This window comes from Helianthus annuus, chromosome 15, assembly GCF_002127325.2.
Source record: "Helianthus annuus cultivar XRQ/B chromosome 15, HanXRQr2.0-SUNRISE, whole genome shotgun sequence".
Taxonomy (NCBI): domain Eukaryota; kingdom Viridiplantae; phylum Streptophyta; class Magnoliopsida; order Asterales; family Asteraceae; genus Helianthus; species Helianthus annuus.
In genome coordinates this window covers 88,787,229-88,804,443 of record NC_035447.2, presented here as the reverse complement: position 1 = coordinate 88,804,443, position 17,215 = coordinate 88,787,229, and the positions used below count along the sequence as shown (strand labels likewise).

At 41.7% G+C, this 17,215-nt stretch overlaps 1 protein-coding gene across 3 annotated transcripts; it reads left to right on the top strand.

Moving 5' to 3' along the window:
• Nucleotides 1-320: 320 nt before the first annotated feature.
• Nucleotides 321-4,060, top strand: LOC110911977 (F-box/FBD/LRR-repeat protein At3g14710). Of its 3 annotated transcripts, XR_002577548.2 has the most exons (5): nucleotides 328-418; nucleotides 504-1,909; nucleotides 2,036-2,198; nucleotides 2,274-2,364; nucleotides 3,502-4,060. XR_002577548.2 is itself a non-coding variant. In XM_022156640.2 (4 exons), the coding sequence occupies exons 2-4, from the start codon at nucleotides 551-553 to the stop codon at nucleotides 2,294-2,296; spliced, it is 1,545 nt and encodes a 514-aa protein (XP_022012332.1). In that variant the 5' UTR covers nucleotides 321-418; nucleotides 524-550; the 3' UTR covers nucleotides 2,297-2,498. The 3 variants fall into 3 exon arrangements, 2 of the variants coding, with proteins under 2 accessions (XP_022012332.1, XP_022012331.1); XM_022156640.2 differs by lacking the exon at nucleotides 3,502-4,060 and having other exon boundaries at nucleotides 321-418; nucleotides 524-1,909; nucleotides 2,274-2,498; XM_022156639.2 differs by lacking the exon at nucleotides 3,502-4,060 and having other exon boundaries at nucleotides 2,274-2,506.
• The last annotated feature ends 13,155 nt before the right edge of the window (nucleotides 4,061-17,215 follow it).

Genomic DNA, 17,215 nt, shown 5'->3' with positions numbered 1-17,215 from the left:
TTTACAGGATCCAGGTCATTTCCATGAGTAAGAAAGGAGATTGAACCCACAGGAGAAACAACCCTACAGATTAACCTTAGTGTTATTCTGTGTTTCATCAGGTAGGGTCGGGTTTTTCCTTTTGCTCACCCCTCTCAGTATTGTTACGATCTAAACAGTGTATGGCGTTACAAAAGTAACGCGTATAAAATAAACTTTCATTACGGCGTTACAAAAGTATAAAATAAACTTTCATTACGGCGTTACAAAAGTGAAGGGTCTTCTTGTAAATAACGAACTTTTGAACGGCGAGACTTGAGTATAAAATAAACTTTCATTACGGCGTTACAAAAGTAACGCGTGCAACGAGCATAGATGATCCTATCTGTTTTTCTTCTCTGCAATTTGATCATAACTTATTGAGTTCAAAGCGAAAAAGGTAAACCTCCCTAAATGTAAAGCTGATTTTCATATTACATTCTCCCCAATTGTAATTTTGATATTTGATCTGATTCGATTTTCAGTTTTGATTTCCGTTTTGTAGTTGGAAACCCTAGCTGCTGGAGTACTGATGGATCGGATTTCACGCCTTCCTGAATACATTGTTCACCACATACTCTCTTTTCTTGATCCTTTTAATGGTCCTCCTGTAGAGTTTGTTCGAATGAGTGTACTCTCCAAGACCTGGTTTAACCTAACCGCTTCTTTCCATATCTTAGATTTCAGTATCTATAGATTTGGATTTTCACAGCGAGAAAGCTTTTTCAAGTATGTTGAGTATACCACCTCTAGATTTTGCCATCATAATCTCCCTGCACACACCTTCAAGCTCATTACATGTATCCGGAATCCTGCCGAATTAGTTGTTGTTAACAGATGCCTTGAACTAGTTCTTAAGAATGGCGTCAGGGAGTTGCTGATAAGTATTACCTACTCATCAGTTTCAAAGTACTGTTTGCCTAACACACTTTTATCTGTTTCCCTGTTAAGATCTTTGACCGTACGCGACTGTGCCTTGCCTTCTTCCTTCATGCTTGATGCTCTCAAGTTTGAGTCTTTGATTTATTTGGAACTCGCAAACGTCCATATAGATGATGAAGTGATCAAGTATATCACCACTAGCTGCCCTGTTCTACAAGAGTTTAAGATTAGTTATTGCTATGGTTTCAAAAGATTTTGTGTTTATGGACACCAAAATCTTCAAAATGTTGTTATTGACGTTGACATCCCAATTGAAATAATAGGTATTGAAGCTCCAAATCTAACTACTCTTGAGGTATCTGGAATACAGCCACCGCAAATGAGCTTGGTTTCATGCAAAAAGCTAACATCAGTGTCTTACAATGGGTATTCGAATGATTTTCCCAATTTCTTATCAAACTTCCCCTTGGTTGAAAATTTGACTTTGGTTTCTGAATCTGGATGCAAGAGCCTCAAGTTGTCAAGTCATTCCTTGAGGACACTGCTGTTGCATTCACACTGTGATTTGGAAAAAATTGAGTTAAGTACCCCCAATTTGGGTGTATTTATTTACTCTCGTAGTGCTTGGTATCCCTACCCTGAGATACGGCATTTACCCCATTTAAAAGAATGTATGCGATGCTATCCCGATCGCTATATAGATGCTCGTTGGTTCCAGAAGTTGAGGCTATTTTTAGACAAAAAAAATGGTTTTAAAGCTTTGAACTTGTATATTTGCACGGATCAGTATATTGTCTTGCAGAAATTCATGGTGTTAGAAAAGATGAAGGAGATTGAGTTGCCACCTTATGAACTCGAGCATATTGAGCTACATTTTGAGCAGCATAAAGAATCATCAGATCATGCGGCTTTTGTGGATGCACTACTTAATAATTTCCGTCCTCGATCTCTAACCTTAAGGTCATCCTTTCCTTTAACTGATTTTGAAGAACAAAGTGCTCTTGTCAAGGTAAGAGTTATGTGCTTTTTTGTTATTCTCCATTATTGAATTTTAACATTGTTTAGATTATGTTTGCAGACCACAGTTAAGTAGAAATATTGTTTTTTTTTTCCTATTTGTTATTTTTCTCTGTAGTTTACTTACGAGAAGCTCCTTAAACAAGAAAATCAAGACCATATCAATGTTCATATTGTATCGCCTTACTCTTCCAAAGCACAAAAGCAGTTTAGGGGCTTAATGTTATTGCCAGAGCCATTACCTCGTGAAGAAAAAGCAATTAGCTTTATAAAGGAAGAAGGTACCCTTTTCTATCAGATAACTTTTATACATGTGTATAACACATCATTTACCTCACTTGTTAATTTCCGAACAGACGTCCAAGAAGAAGCAGGATGATGAAACAAGTCAAAAGGCATTTGGATATGGAGATTTTCTGATGCATTGGGTATTTGGATTTAGGAAAGGTATGAAAGTTATTAGTACGTATGAGAGTTTATGAAGAAGTCAAGAAACTAGTTAAAACTGATACATTTGAACAAGTTGCAGATAACCATTTATAACTATTCTGCATTTTTGATATCTACATATGGGGATGGTTTTGAATCTTGTTATGGTTTGTGCTGGGCCTGGGAAAAAGAGCAGGTCGATTAGGTAACAGTTTTAACAGGTCAATTTAGAAAGTACAACAAAATGTGTTTTGACTTTTGACCAAAGTGGGTTCGGCTTGAAACTGGCTATTTTAGAAAAAAAAAGTATCAAATGACCAAAAAATTAAGGCCCTGAGGCCTGAGCTGCTTGTGTGGCCAATGTTTATTTTGCTACTTATATGATATATTTTTGTTGGAACGTTATAAAATGTCTTTTCCTCATTGTATGGTTCAAGTGCTGATGTTTCAAGATATCAAAGGCCTTCTATTGTATATTAATAGTAGGCACTGGTTACTGCTCTCAGTGGCGGATCTAAGAACTTTTTTCACTGGGTTCCTTTTGGTAGATTCTCACGAATTCTCACTATTTTTTTTTCCAAATCATAAGAGGTTCTCACTAATTTTCTCCATTTTTTCCAAACCGAATGGGTTCCTGGGAACCCACAAAAGTGACATAGATCCGCCCCTGACTGCTCTATACTTTTCATGCCTTGCTTTAATATGGGCGGGGATATATCATATATTACCATCCAGCAAGTAGCTGGGCGGAAAAAAAAGTTTACATACTTATCATGAACCAGCTAAACGAACATTATGGTGCTGTTTGTTTTTTCAGAGGTAAAACGTCTGCAGTCTGCAGACCACATCTGCAGACATCTGCAGCTGAAGAGGTGGACCAAACCTCTGCAGTCTGCAAGAAGAAGACTGTTTGTTTTTTTAACACACAAAACAAAAGTTAACCCGTATGATTTGGGCAAAATCACGAAACAAATTCAAACAAACATCAAACAGATGCCCAATATACCAATTGCTCAAACAAACATACAAATGAATCTAATTTATTGTTCACCAATTGGCGAATTAGTGGATATCTACAACTAATTATGATACTCAGGTCAATGAACTTGTTGCCAATTTCAAAACAGAAAACATGAAAACCCACCACATGTGCAGGGCGGTCAAAATAAGGGCAAAATCAAGAAACAAAATTCACTGCAACATAGCTTCATCTTTCACAGCCAAACGAAACATTAGGGCAAAATCAAGAAAAAAACGAGAATCGAAAAATTACCTGCTGTGGGGATCTCGACGGGAGTGACGGGGAAGAAGATGCAGGTTGGGCTGTGAAGATCTCGACGGAGGTGACGGGGAAGAAGATGCACGTCGGGCTGTGGAGAATCGATGGAGGTCGCTGTGGGGATGAAGGTGGCTATGGAGTATCTAGGGTTTTGAGATGTGTTTTGAAGTGCAGAGTGTAGAAGATGTGAAGATGTGAGGCCATGTCTGTTTGAGGAAGAGGTTTGGAAGAGGTTTTTTAATGAAATCACTTCCAGAAAACAAACAAGCTGTAGACTCAAACGTCTGCGCGTGGTCTGCGTGGGGTAGACATAAGAGTTTCTGAAGTGCTTTTCACAAAAAACAAACACCCCCTATATTTGCACCAGTTTGACCAATCCAAATGTTGTATTTTCTTCCTATAGCAATATAAATGCGTTGATCGAATACAACACCTTTTTTTTGCATTGCTGATATTGAAGCTTGAATTGATAAGGATTAAGGCTAGTACAGTACCTCTTTGAAATCCATGCATACAGGAAGCCGAATCCATGCTGATATTGAAGTTTGAATTGATTACCTTTCTCTGTTGACTGAAATTCTTCAGGAACTTCTCGCTCAGTTCCTCGTAACTGTCTATCCCCCCGGGAGGAAGGCTGTCGAACCAGAGCCTGGCTCCTTCCGTTAGGGTCTGGGCAAACATATGGCACCAGGTGGGCATTGGCCATCGCCCCACCTGCCCTGCCCCCTTGAAGGCATGCAGGTTGTCCTCTGGGTCTTTTGTCCCGTCACATCTGTCGAAGTTTATAGGCAGCTTAAGCTTTGGAGGCATGGGTGCCTCGGTTATCCTCCTGGTGAACTTCGAGATTTCAGCAAGGTCTCGGGGCAAGTAGGGTTGGTCTAACCCGCTGTCATATTGACTTTCCTTTCCCTTTCCTTTCTGTCCCTTTCCTCTTATCAGTTCTTCCCTCTTATCAGTTCTTCCCTCTCCTCTGACGTCAACGTCGGTGAGGTTCTGAGTGGAATTACCAGACGGACTGGTCCCACGGATGGCGCCAATGTCGAGCCCTCGAGTCGCTGATGACGGTCAAAGAGTCTCGTTGACGTTGCAAGATCCCTGTTCCTTTGTCCTACAAGAAAGAAAACCGTTAGCCTCGTCACGGGGGACCCCGGGAGGGGGATTTGTGACCAAGCTCCGACGTGAGAGTAAGTAAACTTGCCGGAAGTTATGAGAAGCCTATTCCGATGAGTATCGTCACCGGAATATTCTCCTTTGTGTGGATTCTTGTGTGTGGATAAATATATGGGAGTAAATGCTTATACGAGGTTGTCGGAATAAATGAGATTACTGAGCATTTAGTGAGGGTTCATTGTCTGTCCCCCTTGTTGAGTTATTTACCTTCCTTATATAAAGGAGACCGCTTATCTCTCTTGGGAACCAATGCCGGATCATCTAACGGCATTCTGTCATCTTTGGGGGACTCAGACACGTGTCTGAGTCCCAACTTTAAGATCAAGAACCTCATTAAATTAATGAAGCCAGCGTGTAGTACTCTCTTTTCCGACGACTCTCTCTTCTCCATCAGTCAAGCATTTAATGTGCACTGTGTCTTTCTTGGATTCTTTTCCATCTCCTGCTCATTTTATGCATGTGTGGCTCCTTTTAAGAGAAGACATAAGTAATGGGCTTACTAATGGGCCCAGACGACAGAAGGACAAGACGGGTTGTGTTGGGCTACCAACTAGACCCGTCGTCAGGTAATATCAATCAAACGTTGATAAAAAGGTAACAATAGCCAAAATGTTTACAAGTACTGGACCAAAGAATGCTATAAAAAGGTAACAATACCCAAAATGTTTACAAGTAGTGGACCAAAGAAAGCTAGCCTTGTTGGATTCATTTCAAATACTCTTAGTTTTAAAATAAACAAAAGAATTAAAAACTAACTTCTCTAATTCAAGAACTGAATAATAAACAAATGATGAAATGAATATGACTTGACCAAAATATAAGGTGTAGGTTAAGTTTTATCCACAACAAAACCTATTTACACACGCACTTCCCTGATTCACGTGAATCACGTACCTAACAATATTCATACAGTATATAAAATTCTTTATGTTAAATCACATTATTAATTTCTGAAATTAGTTTTATAATATATTATGAACATGGAATTAATTTGTTTTTGTTGCTATCTTTGAAAAAGTAACAAATATTTATAACTCGAAGCACCGTTGACAGCAATTGAATAAAAAAGGAATCAAGATCATACCATAAACCCAACTATCTGATAGATTTATCATAATAACAATAACATGATCAAAGAAACTAACACAAAAATAACACAAATGTAGCAATCTAGTGATCTACTTTAGTCATCTTTTTTGGCTACATGGTAGCCTTCGATGGAGATTTAGGCTGCTTTGCAACGGTCTTCTTCGACAACATAACTGGGTTAATATTCGGAAGAACATCACGATGCAGAACCGTAACCCCAGCTAGTAATTTTGCAAGCTCTTCATTGTTCCTAATTGGCAACAAAGCATGCCAGGGAATGATTATGTACTTGTTATTTAGCAGTGTTTCTCGCCAATTCTAACACCTGCAAGCAACAAAATATTAAATCCATTAGCAGATAGTCATAAACCAAAAGGCAAACATAAAACAAACTATTTATTTCTTTGATATTTCAAACATCAGTTTTGATATCACGGCTGAAAAATGAAGCTGGACCGGTTCCTAATCCAACAACAAAAACTATCGTGGAAGACGATGAGGAACAGATTTCGCAACCTAAACGGAGGAGGTACATAACTCGTGAACGGCACACCGCTAACAATTTGTTGGTAAGCGATTACTTCTCAGCGGAACCTAAGTATGATGAAAAAATGTTTAGGCGTTGTTTTCGTATGAGTAGAAACTTATTTTTAAGGATATCTAGAGATCTTGAGGAGAAGTATGTTTATTTCCAACAAAAACCGGATGTAACCGGGCAATTAGGATTTAGTACGTGGCAAAAGGTCACAGCCGCACTTAGACAGTTAGCGTACGGCAATAGTTCGGACATTATGGATGACAATTTAAAAACGTCTGAACGTGTAGCTAGAGAAAGTCTTCACAACTTTTGTTCGTGTATTTTAGAACTTTATAAGAAAAGATATTTGAGAAAGCCCTCGTTCAGTGACATGGAACAAATATTGGAACATCACGCATATTATCATGCGCTACCTGGGATGCTAGGTAGTTTAGATTGTATGAAATGGCCTTGGGAACTTTGTCCAACCGCATGGCAAGGCGCTCACACGAGTGGATTTCACGGGATGCCAGCCATCATGCTTGAAGCGGTTGCGTCCCAAGATCTTTGGATATGGCATGTGTTCTTCGGTATGCCATGTTCACATAACGATATTACCATCATAAACCACTCGCCCCTTTTCAATGATCGGGTAAATGGTATAGGACCCAAAGGAAGTTTCTTTGTAAACGGGGTTGAGTACGTGTATGGGTACTACCTAGTTGATGGGATTTACCCGGAGTGGGGGGTTTTCGTAAAATCGTTCACAAGACACGGTACCATAGATCCAAAGAGATTAGAGTTTAACAGGGTCCAAATGGCTGCACGTAAAGACGTCGAGCGAGCGTTCGGTGTTTTAAAGAAAAGGTGGCGAATATTAGCAATGCCTTGTCTGTCACACCTCCAAAAATCCACACGCGGAGTACCACCGCTTGGAAGCGTGACATGACCAGGATCAAGCCATCAATCATATTGAACATAGTATATAATAATCGAAATAGTTCGTAAAAACCCAAATCAATACAATTGATGTTCAAAACAAACATAGTTTAAGTAGCGGAAGCATAATATGAAAACCCAATGTATGTAATAAGATCAAGTGTTATAAAGTTTAACATAACATCCACGATCCAAGCTCCACAACGACCTGCTCCTCCCTGTGCAAGCTCCATAAGTACCTAAGGTCCTGCATGGCATGCAACAGAGAGTCAACAACTAGTTGAGCGAGTTCACAGTTAATAGTTCAGTAATCGTAATAGTATAGTAATCCTTGTGTTCGTTCATTAAGTCATGTATCGTGTTAGTTCGTATCGCGGCCCTCTAGGCATGTATGCGAAGATTAGGGGAAAGTTTCCAAGTATTCTAGACTAGGTATATTTGTATCGCGGCCACCCGGCATGTGTGCGAAGTTTAGTGTATAGTTCGCGGCCTTCCTAGGCATGTGTGCGAAGATTAGTCATATTATCGCGGCCAACCCTGGCGTGTGTGCGAAGATCAGTTCTATAAGTATCACTAGTCTAGTCGTATCTTATCAATAACCCTTCCTCACCCGAGGACCATATAACTAAGTTCCATAAGCTAGGTAAGTACAAGTAAATAATCCAAACCCATTCCCACCCTGGGAATCCCATGCCTTGGCTGTGTGAACTCACCTTGGTTTGCTCGGTATGCTAAACTATGTGCTCACAAGAAATCAGTCAAGTCCTATAGTTATGCAAGTATACACAATCAGCTAAGCTCGCACGGATTCGCATGTAATATATGTCACGAAGTGTTTTTAAGCAATTATCGTCATGTAACACATAACAGTTATTTCACGTTCATCTAATCGCACTTGAGAGAGTTAACATCTACCAGAACTAATGAGCTAACTGAATAAATAGGGTTAACAGAGTTAATTGATTAACAGGATTAATCAACTTAGCTTAACGGGGTTGACATGCTTAGCAGAATTAACAGAAGCTCGGATCATGTATCATTACTATAATTCGGACCATAACATAACACAAGAAACTAGGACCATATCATGTCATACAAACTCGGACCATTACATTACACAAGAAACTCGGACATAGCCCATCAAAGCATAACTCGAACAACATGTGCAAGCAAACTTCGGACCAAGCAGGCCTTTTAAAAATTCAGACCCCATATGTGAACCAAAAAGATCGGACAAGGCTTGGGCATTAAAACTCGGACCCCTAACCCCCCCTTTAAAACTCGGACCACCTCCTCTCCCTTAAAAACTCGGACAACAACTTCCCTAAGCAGAAGGTCGGACCCTCCTTGCATTCAAAACTTCGAACATGGGTCTATCCCTCACAAAACTCGGACAGGTAAGTGTATCACAAAATTCGGACCAACAAGCTTATTAAAAGTCGGACCTCATATGTTTACAAAGCTCTGACCAATATGCATTCAATATAAAGTTCGGACTTTAACATCAAACAAGAAGCTCAGACTTTTGTGACTTCACAAAACCCTGACTGTTACCTACGAGTTTCAACATACGTGATTTCCAAATCCAATTCACAGAAACAAAGTAACAGTTACATTCTTACGTTCATACGATCAGGAAACCCTAACTTCATACATTTGCATTGCACTGATCAAATCAACAATCAATATTTCTAACATATCATGCATCTAAATCATCAGGCAATTGATTACACAACAAATCAACATCATTTCACGATAATCAGAATAAATCAATAAGCACAGAATATCATATGAAGAACTAGGGTTTTAACATGAATCAATCAATCAACGATTACAACAAACAATGATTAAACAATTACCTTGGATTGATTCTAGACAAAGAGAGGAAATCAAGAGTAATGAAGAGCTTGCCAATGATGAAGATGATGATTGCCGGAGAGAATTAGAAAATGTGAAAGTACGTGTTCTGATTCTTGGGTGATGATTAGTGAAAGGGATTAGGGTTAAGAATGATTAGAATTTCACTATTAGCACTAAGCACCCTTGAATTATTTATCACATATTACATGCACAAGATATGCAATTTACAGCTTCATCACCACATTCAAGTATTTGTCAAATCTTTCACAAGTAACACATAATCATGCACAATTACAATACACTTAATCGAATCCAAAACATATACAGTTACAAAGCAAACCAATTGTGCAAGTAAACACTAAACAAGCAGTGAACGTGCAATCAATGCGAAAGTGGAATCTTGGAAACTCGAGTTGTCACATTATCCCCAACTTGAAAGAAATTTCGTCCCGAAATTTAGCATGCGGTTACTGAGGAAGCTAGGTAAGTTGTATCGTTTACTGGTTTTCCTGGGGTGTTACATCATCCCCCCGTTGATTTGGAATTTCGTCCCGAAATTCTGCAGTAGTAGCTTCAGCCTCAGTAGTGCTTGCATTCGTTCCGAATAACTGGGGATACTTGAGTTTCATTTGATCTTCACGCTCCCAGGTGAACTCTGGGCCGCGACGGGAGTTCCAACGAACTCGAACAAGAGGGATTCTCGTGTTCTTGAGGACCTTAACATCCTGGTCCGTGATTTCAACAGGTTCCTCGACGAACTGCAACCGCTCGTCGATAGTGAGCTCCTTCAAAGGAACTATGAGGGTCTCGTCTGACAGGCACTTCTTCAGATTCGACACGTGAAAAACATTGTGAACTGCACCGAGTTCAGCTGGTAAGTTTAGTCTGTAGGCCACTTTGCCTATTCTTTCTGCGATTTCGAACGGTCCGACATACCGCGGATTGAGTTTACCTCGCTTGCCAAAGCGAACCACACCCTTCCAGGGTGAGACTTTGAGTAAAACCCGGTCCCCGACCTGAAATTCCAATGGCTTCCTACGCTTATCTGCGTAGCTTTTCTGACGGTCGCGTGCTGCCGCCATGCGTTGCCTTATTTGTGCAATCTTTTCCGTGGTGTCCACTATAAGTTCTGGACCCGTGATCTGACTATCCCCCACCTCTGCCCAACAGAGAGGTGAACGGCATTTACGCCCGTACAATGCCTCGAATGGAGCGGCTTGTATGCTGGTGTGATAACTGTTGTTGTATGAGAACTCCACCAAAGGAAGATGCTTTTCCCAGCTGTTGCCGAAATCAATAACACATGCCCGAAGCATGTCTTCTAGAGTTTGAATCGTGCGCTCAGACTGCCCATCCGTCTGAGGGTGATATGCTGTGCTCATGTCTAGCCGCGAGCCAAAAGCCTTGTGCATTGCTTGCCATAGTTCTGATGTGAATCGTGCATCGCGATCCGAAATGATAGATGTGGGCACCCCGTGCCTTGAGACTACTTCTTTCAAGTAGATGTCTGCTAATGTGGAAAACTTGTCTGTTTCTTTGATTGCCAAGAAGTGAGCAGACTTGGTGAGTCGATCCACGATCACCCAAATAGTATCGTTCCCACGCTGGGATCTAGGTAGGCTAGTAACGAAATCCATGGAAATTTCCTCCCATTTCCACTGTGGTATTTTTGGTTGTTGGAGTAAGCCTGCTGGTTTCTGATACTCTGCCTTGACTCTTGCACAGGTCAAGCACTTGCTGACATAGGTAGCGATGTGGGCCTTCATGCCAGGCCACCAATAGGTAGTTCTGATGTCGTGGTACATTTTATCCGACCCTGGATGTACCGAGTAGCGAGACTTGTGAGCTTCATCCATTACCAGCTCGCGTAAGTCTCCAAAAAGTGGGACCCAAATACGCCCCGTTACATAGTAGGCGCTGTCTTCCTTCTGTTCTAATCGTTGCCTTGAGCCGCGTAGCGCTTCAGCCCTAACGTTTTCTGGTTTTAATGCTTCTACCTGAGCATCTCGTATCTGTGCTGGAAGACTAGACTGAATGGTGAGTTGCAATGCTCGTACGCGCTTAGGTGTAGTGTCTTTCCGACTGAGGGCGTCAGCCACAACATTGGCTTTGCCTGTATGGTACTTGATAGCGCATTCGTAATCGTTTAAAAGTTCGACCCATCTTCGTTGACGCATGTTCAAATCCTTTTGCTTAAGGATATGCTCGAGACTCCTGTGATCGGTGTAAATAGTGCACTTGGTACCGTACAGATAGTGTCGCCATATCTTAAGCGCGAAAACAACAGCTCCCACCTAAATCGTGCGTCGTGTAGTTCCGTTCATGAACCTTGAGTTGACGAGAAGCGTAGGCAATAACTTTATCCTGTTGCATCAATACACACCAAGACCCTGTATCGATGCGTCACAATAAACCACAAAATCCTCCGTGCCCTCTGGCAATGAGAGAATAGGTGCGCTGCAAAGCCTATCCTTTAGGTACTGGAAAGCGGTTTCCTGGGGATCCCCCCAACGGTAGGTGACACCCTTCTGTGTCAGCAATGTAAGCGGCTGCGCGATCCTCGAGAAGTCTTTGATAAATCGTCTGTAGTAGCCCGCCAAACCCAAGAATTGGCGTATTTCCGTTGGAGTGCGAGGCGCAGGCCAGTTTCTGATCGAATCTACCTTGGATGGATCAACATGAATCCCATCCTTGTTCACCACGTGGCCTAGGAAATGGACTTCACGAAGCCAGAAGTCACATTTTGAAAACTTAGCGTACAGCTGTTCTGATCGTAGAAGTTCCAAGATAATTCGTAGATGCTGCTCGTGTTCCTCCTGACTCTTGGAGTAGATCAGAATGTCGTCGATAAAAACGATGACGAATTTGTCTAAGTACGGTTTGCACACCCTGTTCATAAGGTCCATGAAAACTGCAGGCGCGTTCGTTAGCCCGAATGGCATGACTAGAAACTCGTAGTGACCGTAGCGAGTTCTGAATGCGGTTTTGGAGACGTCCTCATCCCGGACTCTCAGCTGATGGTAACCTGACCTCAAGTCTATCTTGGAGTAGTAACTCGACCCTTGCAACTGGTCGAATAAGTCGTCAATACGAGGAAGAGGATAGCGGTTCTTCACTGTGACCTTGTTCAGTTCGCGGTAGTCTATGCACATTCTGAATGTACCGTCTTTCTTTTTCACGAATAATACTGGAGCTCCCCAAGGCGAAGAGCTTGGACGAATAAAGCCCTTTTCCAAGAGCTCTTGTAGCTGCTTTGACAGTTCTTCCAGTTCAGTTGGAGCTAAACGATACGGTGCTCGAGCTATTGGTGGTGCTGCTCCTGGAGCTAGCTCGATTTGAAACTCGACCTGGCGATGAGGCGGTAGACCAGGTAAATCTTCAGGAAACACTTGAGGAAATTCGCGTACCACAGGAATATCCTCTATTCTTTTCTTTTTTGCTGATGCATCAGTAACTAGTGTCAAGATGGCAGTGTGCCCCTTTCGTAAACACTTTTGGGCCTTCAGGAAGGAGATGATGCCAACCACAGCACCACTCTTGTCGCCTTGAACTTCGAGAGGTTCTTGACCAGAATGGGGAATACGAATGATCTTTTCTTTACATAGGATCTCCGCTTGCTGCTTGGATAACCAATCCATACCAACGACGATGTCGAAACTACCCAGAACTATAGGGATAAGGTAGATGGAGAAAGCTTGACCAGCGAGGATAAGATTACAACCCTGAACTATGTGTGTGGCCTCTATATTTTTACCATTAGCTAACTCTACGACATGTTTGGTGTTTAATGGAGTTGGTGCACGTTTTAACATTTGGCTAACTTTAAGAGACACATAACTGGTATCCGCACCCGAATCAAACAAAACAATAACGTAAATGTCGTCGAGAAGAAACTTACCCATGACCACGTTAGGATCGTTCCTTGCGTCACCTCGACCCAGCACAAAAGCACGACCCCTAGCTTCATTGCCGTTATTGTTCCCACCATTGTTGTTACCATTGCCTTGGTTGTTGTTGTTGTTGTTGCGATTCTGGTTCTGGTTTAACTGGGGGCAATCACGCTTGAAATGACCTTCAGCCCCACACTGAAAACATCCCCTGTTGCCCCGCTGTTGCTGCTGCTGCGGGTTTTGTGGAGCTGGTGGTGGGAGATGCTGATTCTGATTTGCAGGTCGCGAACTCCTGCAGTCTTTAGCTTCATGCCCTAACTTGAGACATCTCTGACAACGTTCTTTGCGACACCGCCCACTGTGGTGTCTGTTGCACCTGTTACATAGTGGGTGAATTCCCCGATATCCACCCTGTCCCTGACTGCCTGATGATTGCTGACCCGGATTCTGGTAGTCATTTGTCTTGCGCTGCTGTGCTTGAGACTGAACCGAAACTGATCCCTTGCTGGAATCCCCATCCCATTTTCTCTTGTTGTCACTGGGAGTAGCAGAAGTAGTAACAGCAGTAGTGGTAGCACTGATGCGTTTTGGCAGCTTGTTCTGTTCCACAGCTTGATCGGTGAGGCGATGAGCAAAGCGCTGAATGTCTTGGATGTTGTTAAGGTTAGCCGATGTCACATGGCTCTGAATCTCTTGCACAAGCCCCTTGAGATACAACTCAATGCGCTTGATTGGAGGGTCCACCGTAGTTGGACACAAGATGGCCAGCTCATTCGACCGTTTAGTATAAGCTTCGATTTTCGACCCTGACATTTTCAGATGGTAAAACTCATCTTCCAACTTGTGGATGTCATCCCGAGTGCAATATTCACGTTTAATCAGTTCCTTGAAATCATTCCAAGGGGTGACGTTAGCAGTTGCCAACCCTAGGATCTGTACTTGCGCGTTCCACCAAGTTAGCGCTATTCCTTCGAGAGGGCCAGTGGCGTACTTCACCCTGCGAGCCTCAGGGCATTCACACATTCAAACACTGACTCGAGCTTTTCAAACCAATGGAGGAGTCCCACTGCCCCCTCGGTGCCACTGAAAGTGCTTGGACGACAGTCCATGAAGTTCTTGAATGTGCAGACCGGTTGTGGAGCGTTTTGACCTGCTTGTGCAGCTGCAAGTGCCGCAACTACTTGTTCAGCAATGAGAGCCGTCAACTGGGCTTGAGTCATGTTCACACTTCCAGACATGATCTTCATAGTAATAGTAAAACAAGTGAAAATGGTTCGTGAGTAGTGCGATGACAGAAGAGTGTAAGCACATAGGTGTTCTCAAGCAATAACGAATAGTAAGCAATGTAATCTAAGCATACTACGAGCAAAGTTCTATGTAATTCTAGCATGTAGGCAATAAACATAAACCTTATTACCTAGGATGTTGAGTCTTGCAAGTGGAGCGAAGCGTCGTTGTGGATCGTTGAGAGCACTGTTCTGGTTATAGTCCGGTTTTAATAAAAACGTTCTTCCCATATTAAAACCAAGTTCTCTATAACCAATGGCTCTGATACCAATTTGCACACCCCCAAAAATCCACACGCGGAGTACCACCGCTTGGAAGCGTGACATGACCAGGATCAAGCCATCAATCATATTGAACATAGTATATAATAATCGAAGTAGTTCGTAAAAACCCAAATCAATACAATTGATGTTCAAAACAAACATAGTTTAAGTAGCGGAAGCATAATATGAAAACCCAATGTATGTAATAAGATCAAGTGTTATAAAGTTTAACATAACATCCACGATCCAAGCTCCACAACGACCTACTCCTCCCTGTGCAAGCTCCATAAGTACCTAAGGTCCTGCAAGGCATGCAGCAGAGAGTCAACAACTAGTTGAACGAGTTCACAGTTAATAGTTCAGTAATCGTAATAGTATAGTAATCCTTGTGTTCGTTCATTAAGTCATGTATCATGTTAGTTCGTATCGCGGCCCTCTAGGCATGTATGCGAAGATTAGGGGAAAGTTTCCAAGTATTCTAGACTAGGTATATTTGTATCGCAGCCACCCGGCATGTGTGCGAAGTTTAGTGTATAGTTCGCAGCCTTCCTAGGCATGTGTGCGAAGATTAGTCATATTATCGCGGCCAACCATGGCGTGTGTGCGAAGATCAGTTCTATAAGTATCACTAGTCTAGTCGTATCTTATCAATAACCCTTCCTCACCCGAGGACCATATAACTAAGTTCCATAAGCTAGGTAAGTACAAGTAAATAATCCAAACCCATTCCCACCCTGGGAATCCCATGCCTTGGCTGTGTGAACTCACCTTGGTTTGCTCGGTATGCTAAACTATGTGCTCACAAGAAATCAGTCAAGTCCTATAGTTATGCAAGTATACACAATCAGTTAAGCTCGCACGGATTCGCATGTAATATATGTCACGAAGTGTTTTTAAGCAATTATCGTCATGTAACACATAACAGTTATTTCACGTTCATCTAATCGCACTTGACAGAGTTAACATCTACCAGAACTAATGAGCTAACTGAATAAATAGGGTTAACAGAGTTAATTGATTAACAGGATTAATCAAGTTAGCTTAACGGGGTTGACATGCTTAGCAGAATTAACAGAAGCTCGGATCATGTATCATTACTATAATTCGGACCATAACATAACACAAGAAACTAGGACCATATCATGTCATACAAACTCGGACCATTACATTACACAAGAAACTCGGACATAGCCCATCAAAGCATAACTCGAACAACATGTGCAAGCAAACTTCGGACCAAGCATGCCCTTTAAAAATTCGGACCCCATATGTGAACCAAAAAGATCGGACAAGGCTTGGGCATTAAAACTCGGACCTCTAACCCCCCCTTTAAAACTCGGACCACCTCCTCTCCCTTAAAAACTCGGACAACAACTTCCCTAAGCACAAGGTCGGACCCCCTTGCATTCAAAACTTCGGACAGGGGTCTACCCCTCACAGAACTCGGACAGGTAAGTGTATCATAAAATTCGGACCAACAAGCTTATTAAAAGTCGGACCTCATATGTTTACAAAGCTCTGACCAATATGCATTCAATATAAAGTTCGGACTTTAACATCAAACAAGAAGCTCAGACTTTTGTGACTTCACAAAACCCTGACTGTTACCTACGAGTTTCAACATACGTGATTTCCAAATCCAATTCACAGAAACAAAGTAACAGTTACATTCTTACGTTCATACGATCAGGAAACCCTAACTTCATACATTTGCATTGCACTGATCAAATCAACAATCAATATTGTGACAACTCGAGTTTCTGACTTTCACTTTCGCATTAAATGCGCGTTGACTTTGACTGTTTAGTTGTTTGGATTGTGAACTGGTAATTGTACACGTTGTGTTTTAATGAAGCGTACTGTCATTTTGCGTATATGTGATTACTTGCTGAAATGGAAAATAATATTATAACTATTATGAAGAACACTTAGTCTAGATCACTCGAAAATGGCACACAGTTCGAAAGACTCGAAGGACCACGAAAGATGACTTTCAATCCGAAGGATCAACCTTCGAATTAAAGGTTCCCGAAACATATCATTCGGCCAAAGACTTCATCCTTCGAACACGAAACATATCTTTCGACATGTTTCGGCCCAGCCATTCTGATGGGCTTGGCCCATTCCTGTAATATGTTTATATACGTGAATGCATGTAAACAGACGGTTATTTTCTGAAAAACCCTAGTTCCCTTGCGTGTGTGTGTGACGGCATAGCAAACCTATCCTCTGTTCGAAGGATTTCCATTCCGTAATCCAGATTTCCGGTTAGTATGCGATGATTATTATGCTAATAGATGATGCTTCGAGTATGCATAACTTCATGATTTATCGATTGTTTTGCAATATGTTGTTTGTATATTAACCGAATACGTATGCTAATTGAATAGGTATGTTGATCAGATTTAGTTGATAATCGGATGCGTATGTTAACCGGATTGTTTGTATGATGTTAACCTGTTTAATCGATTACGTATGTGATGCATCCGAACGGTTCTGCTAGTATGATTGGTTGTCTATACTTGAGGCTTTGATGTTGTTTTAATAGAATCGCATGATAATGATTTAGGGCCGG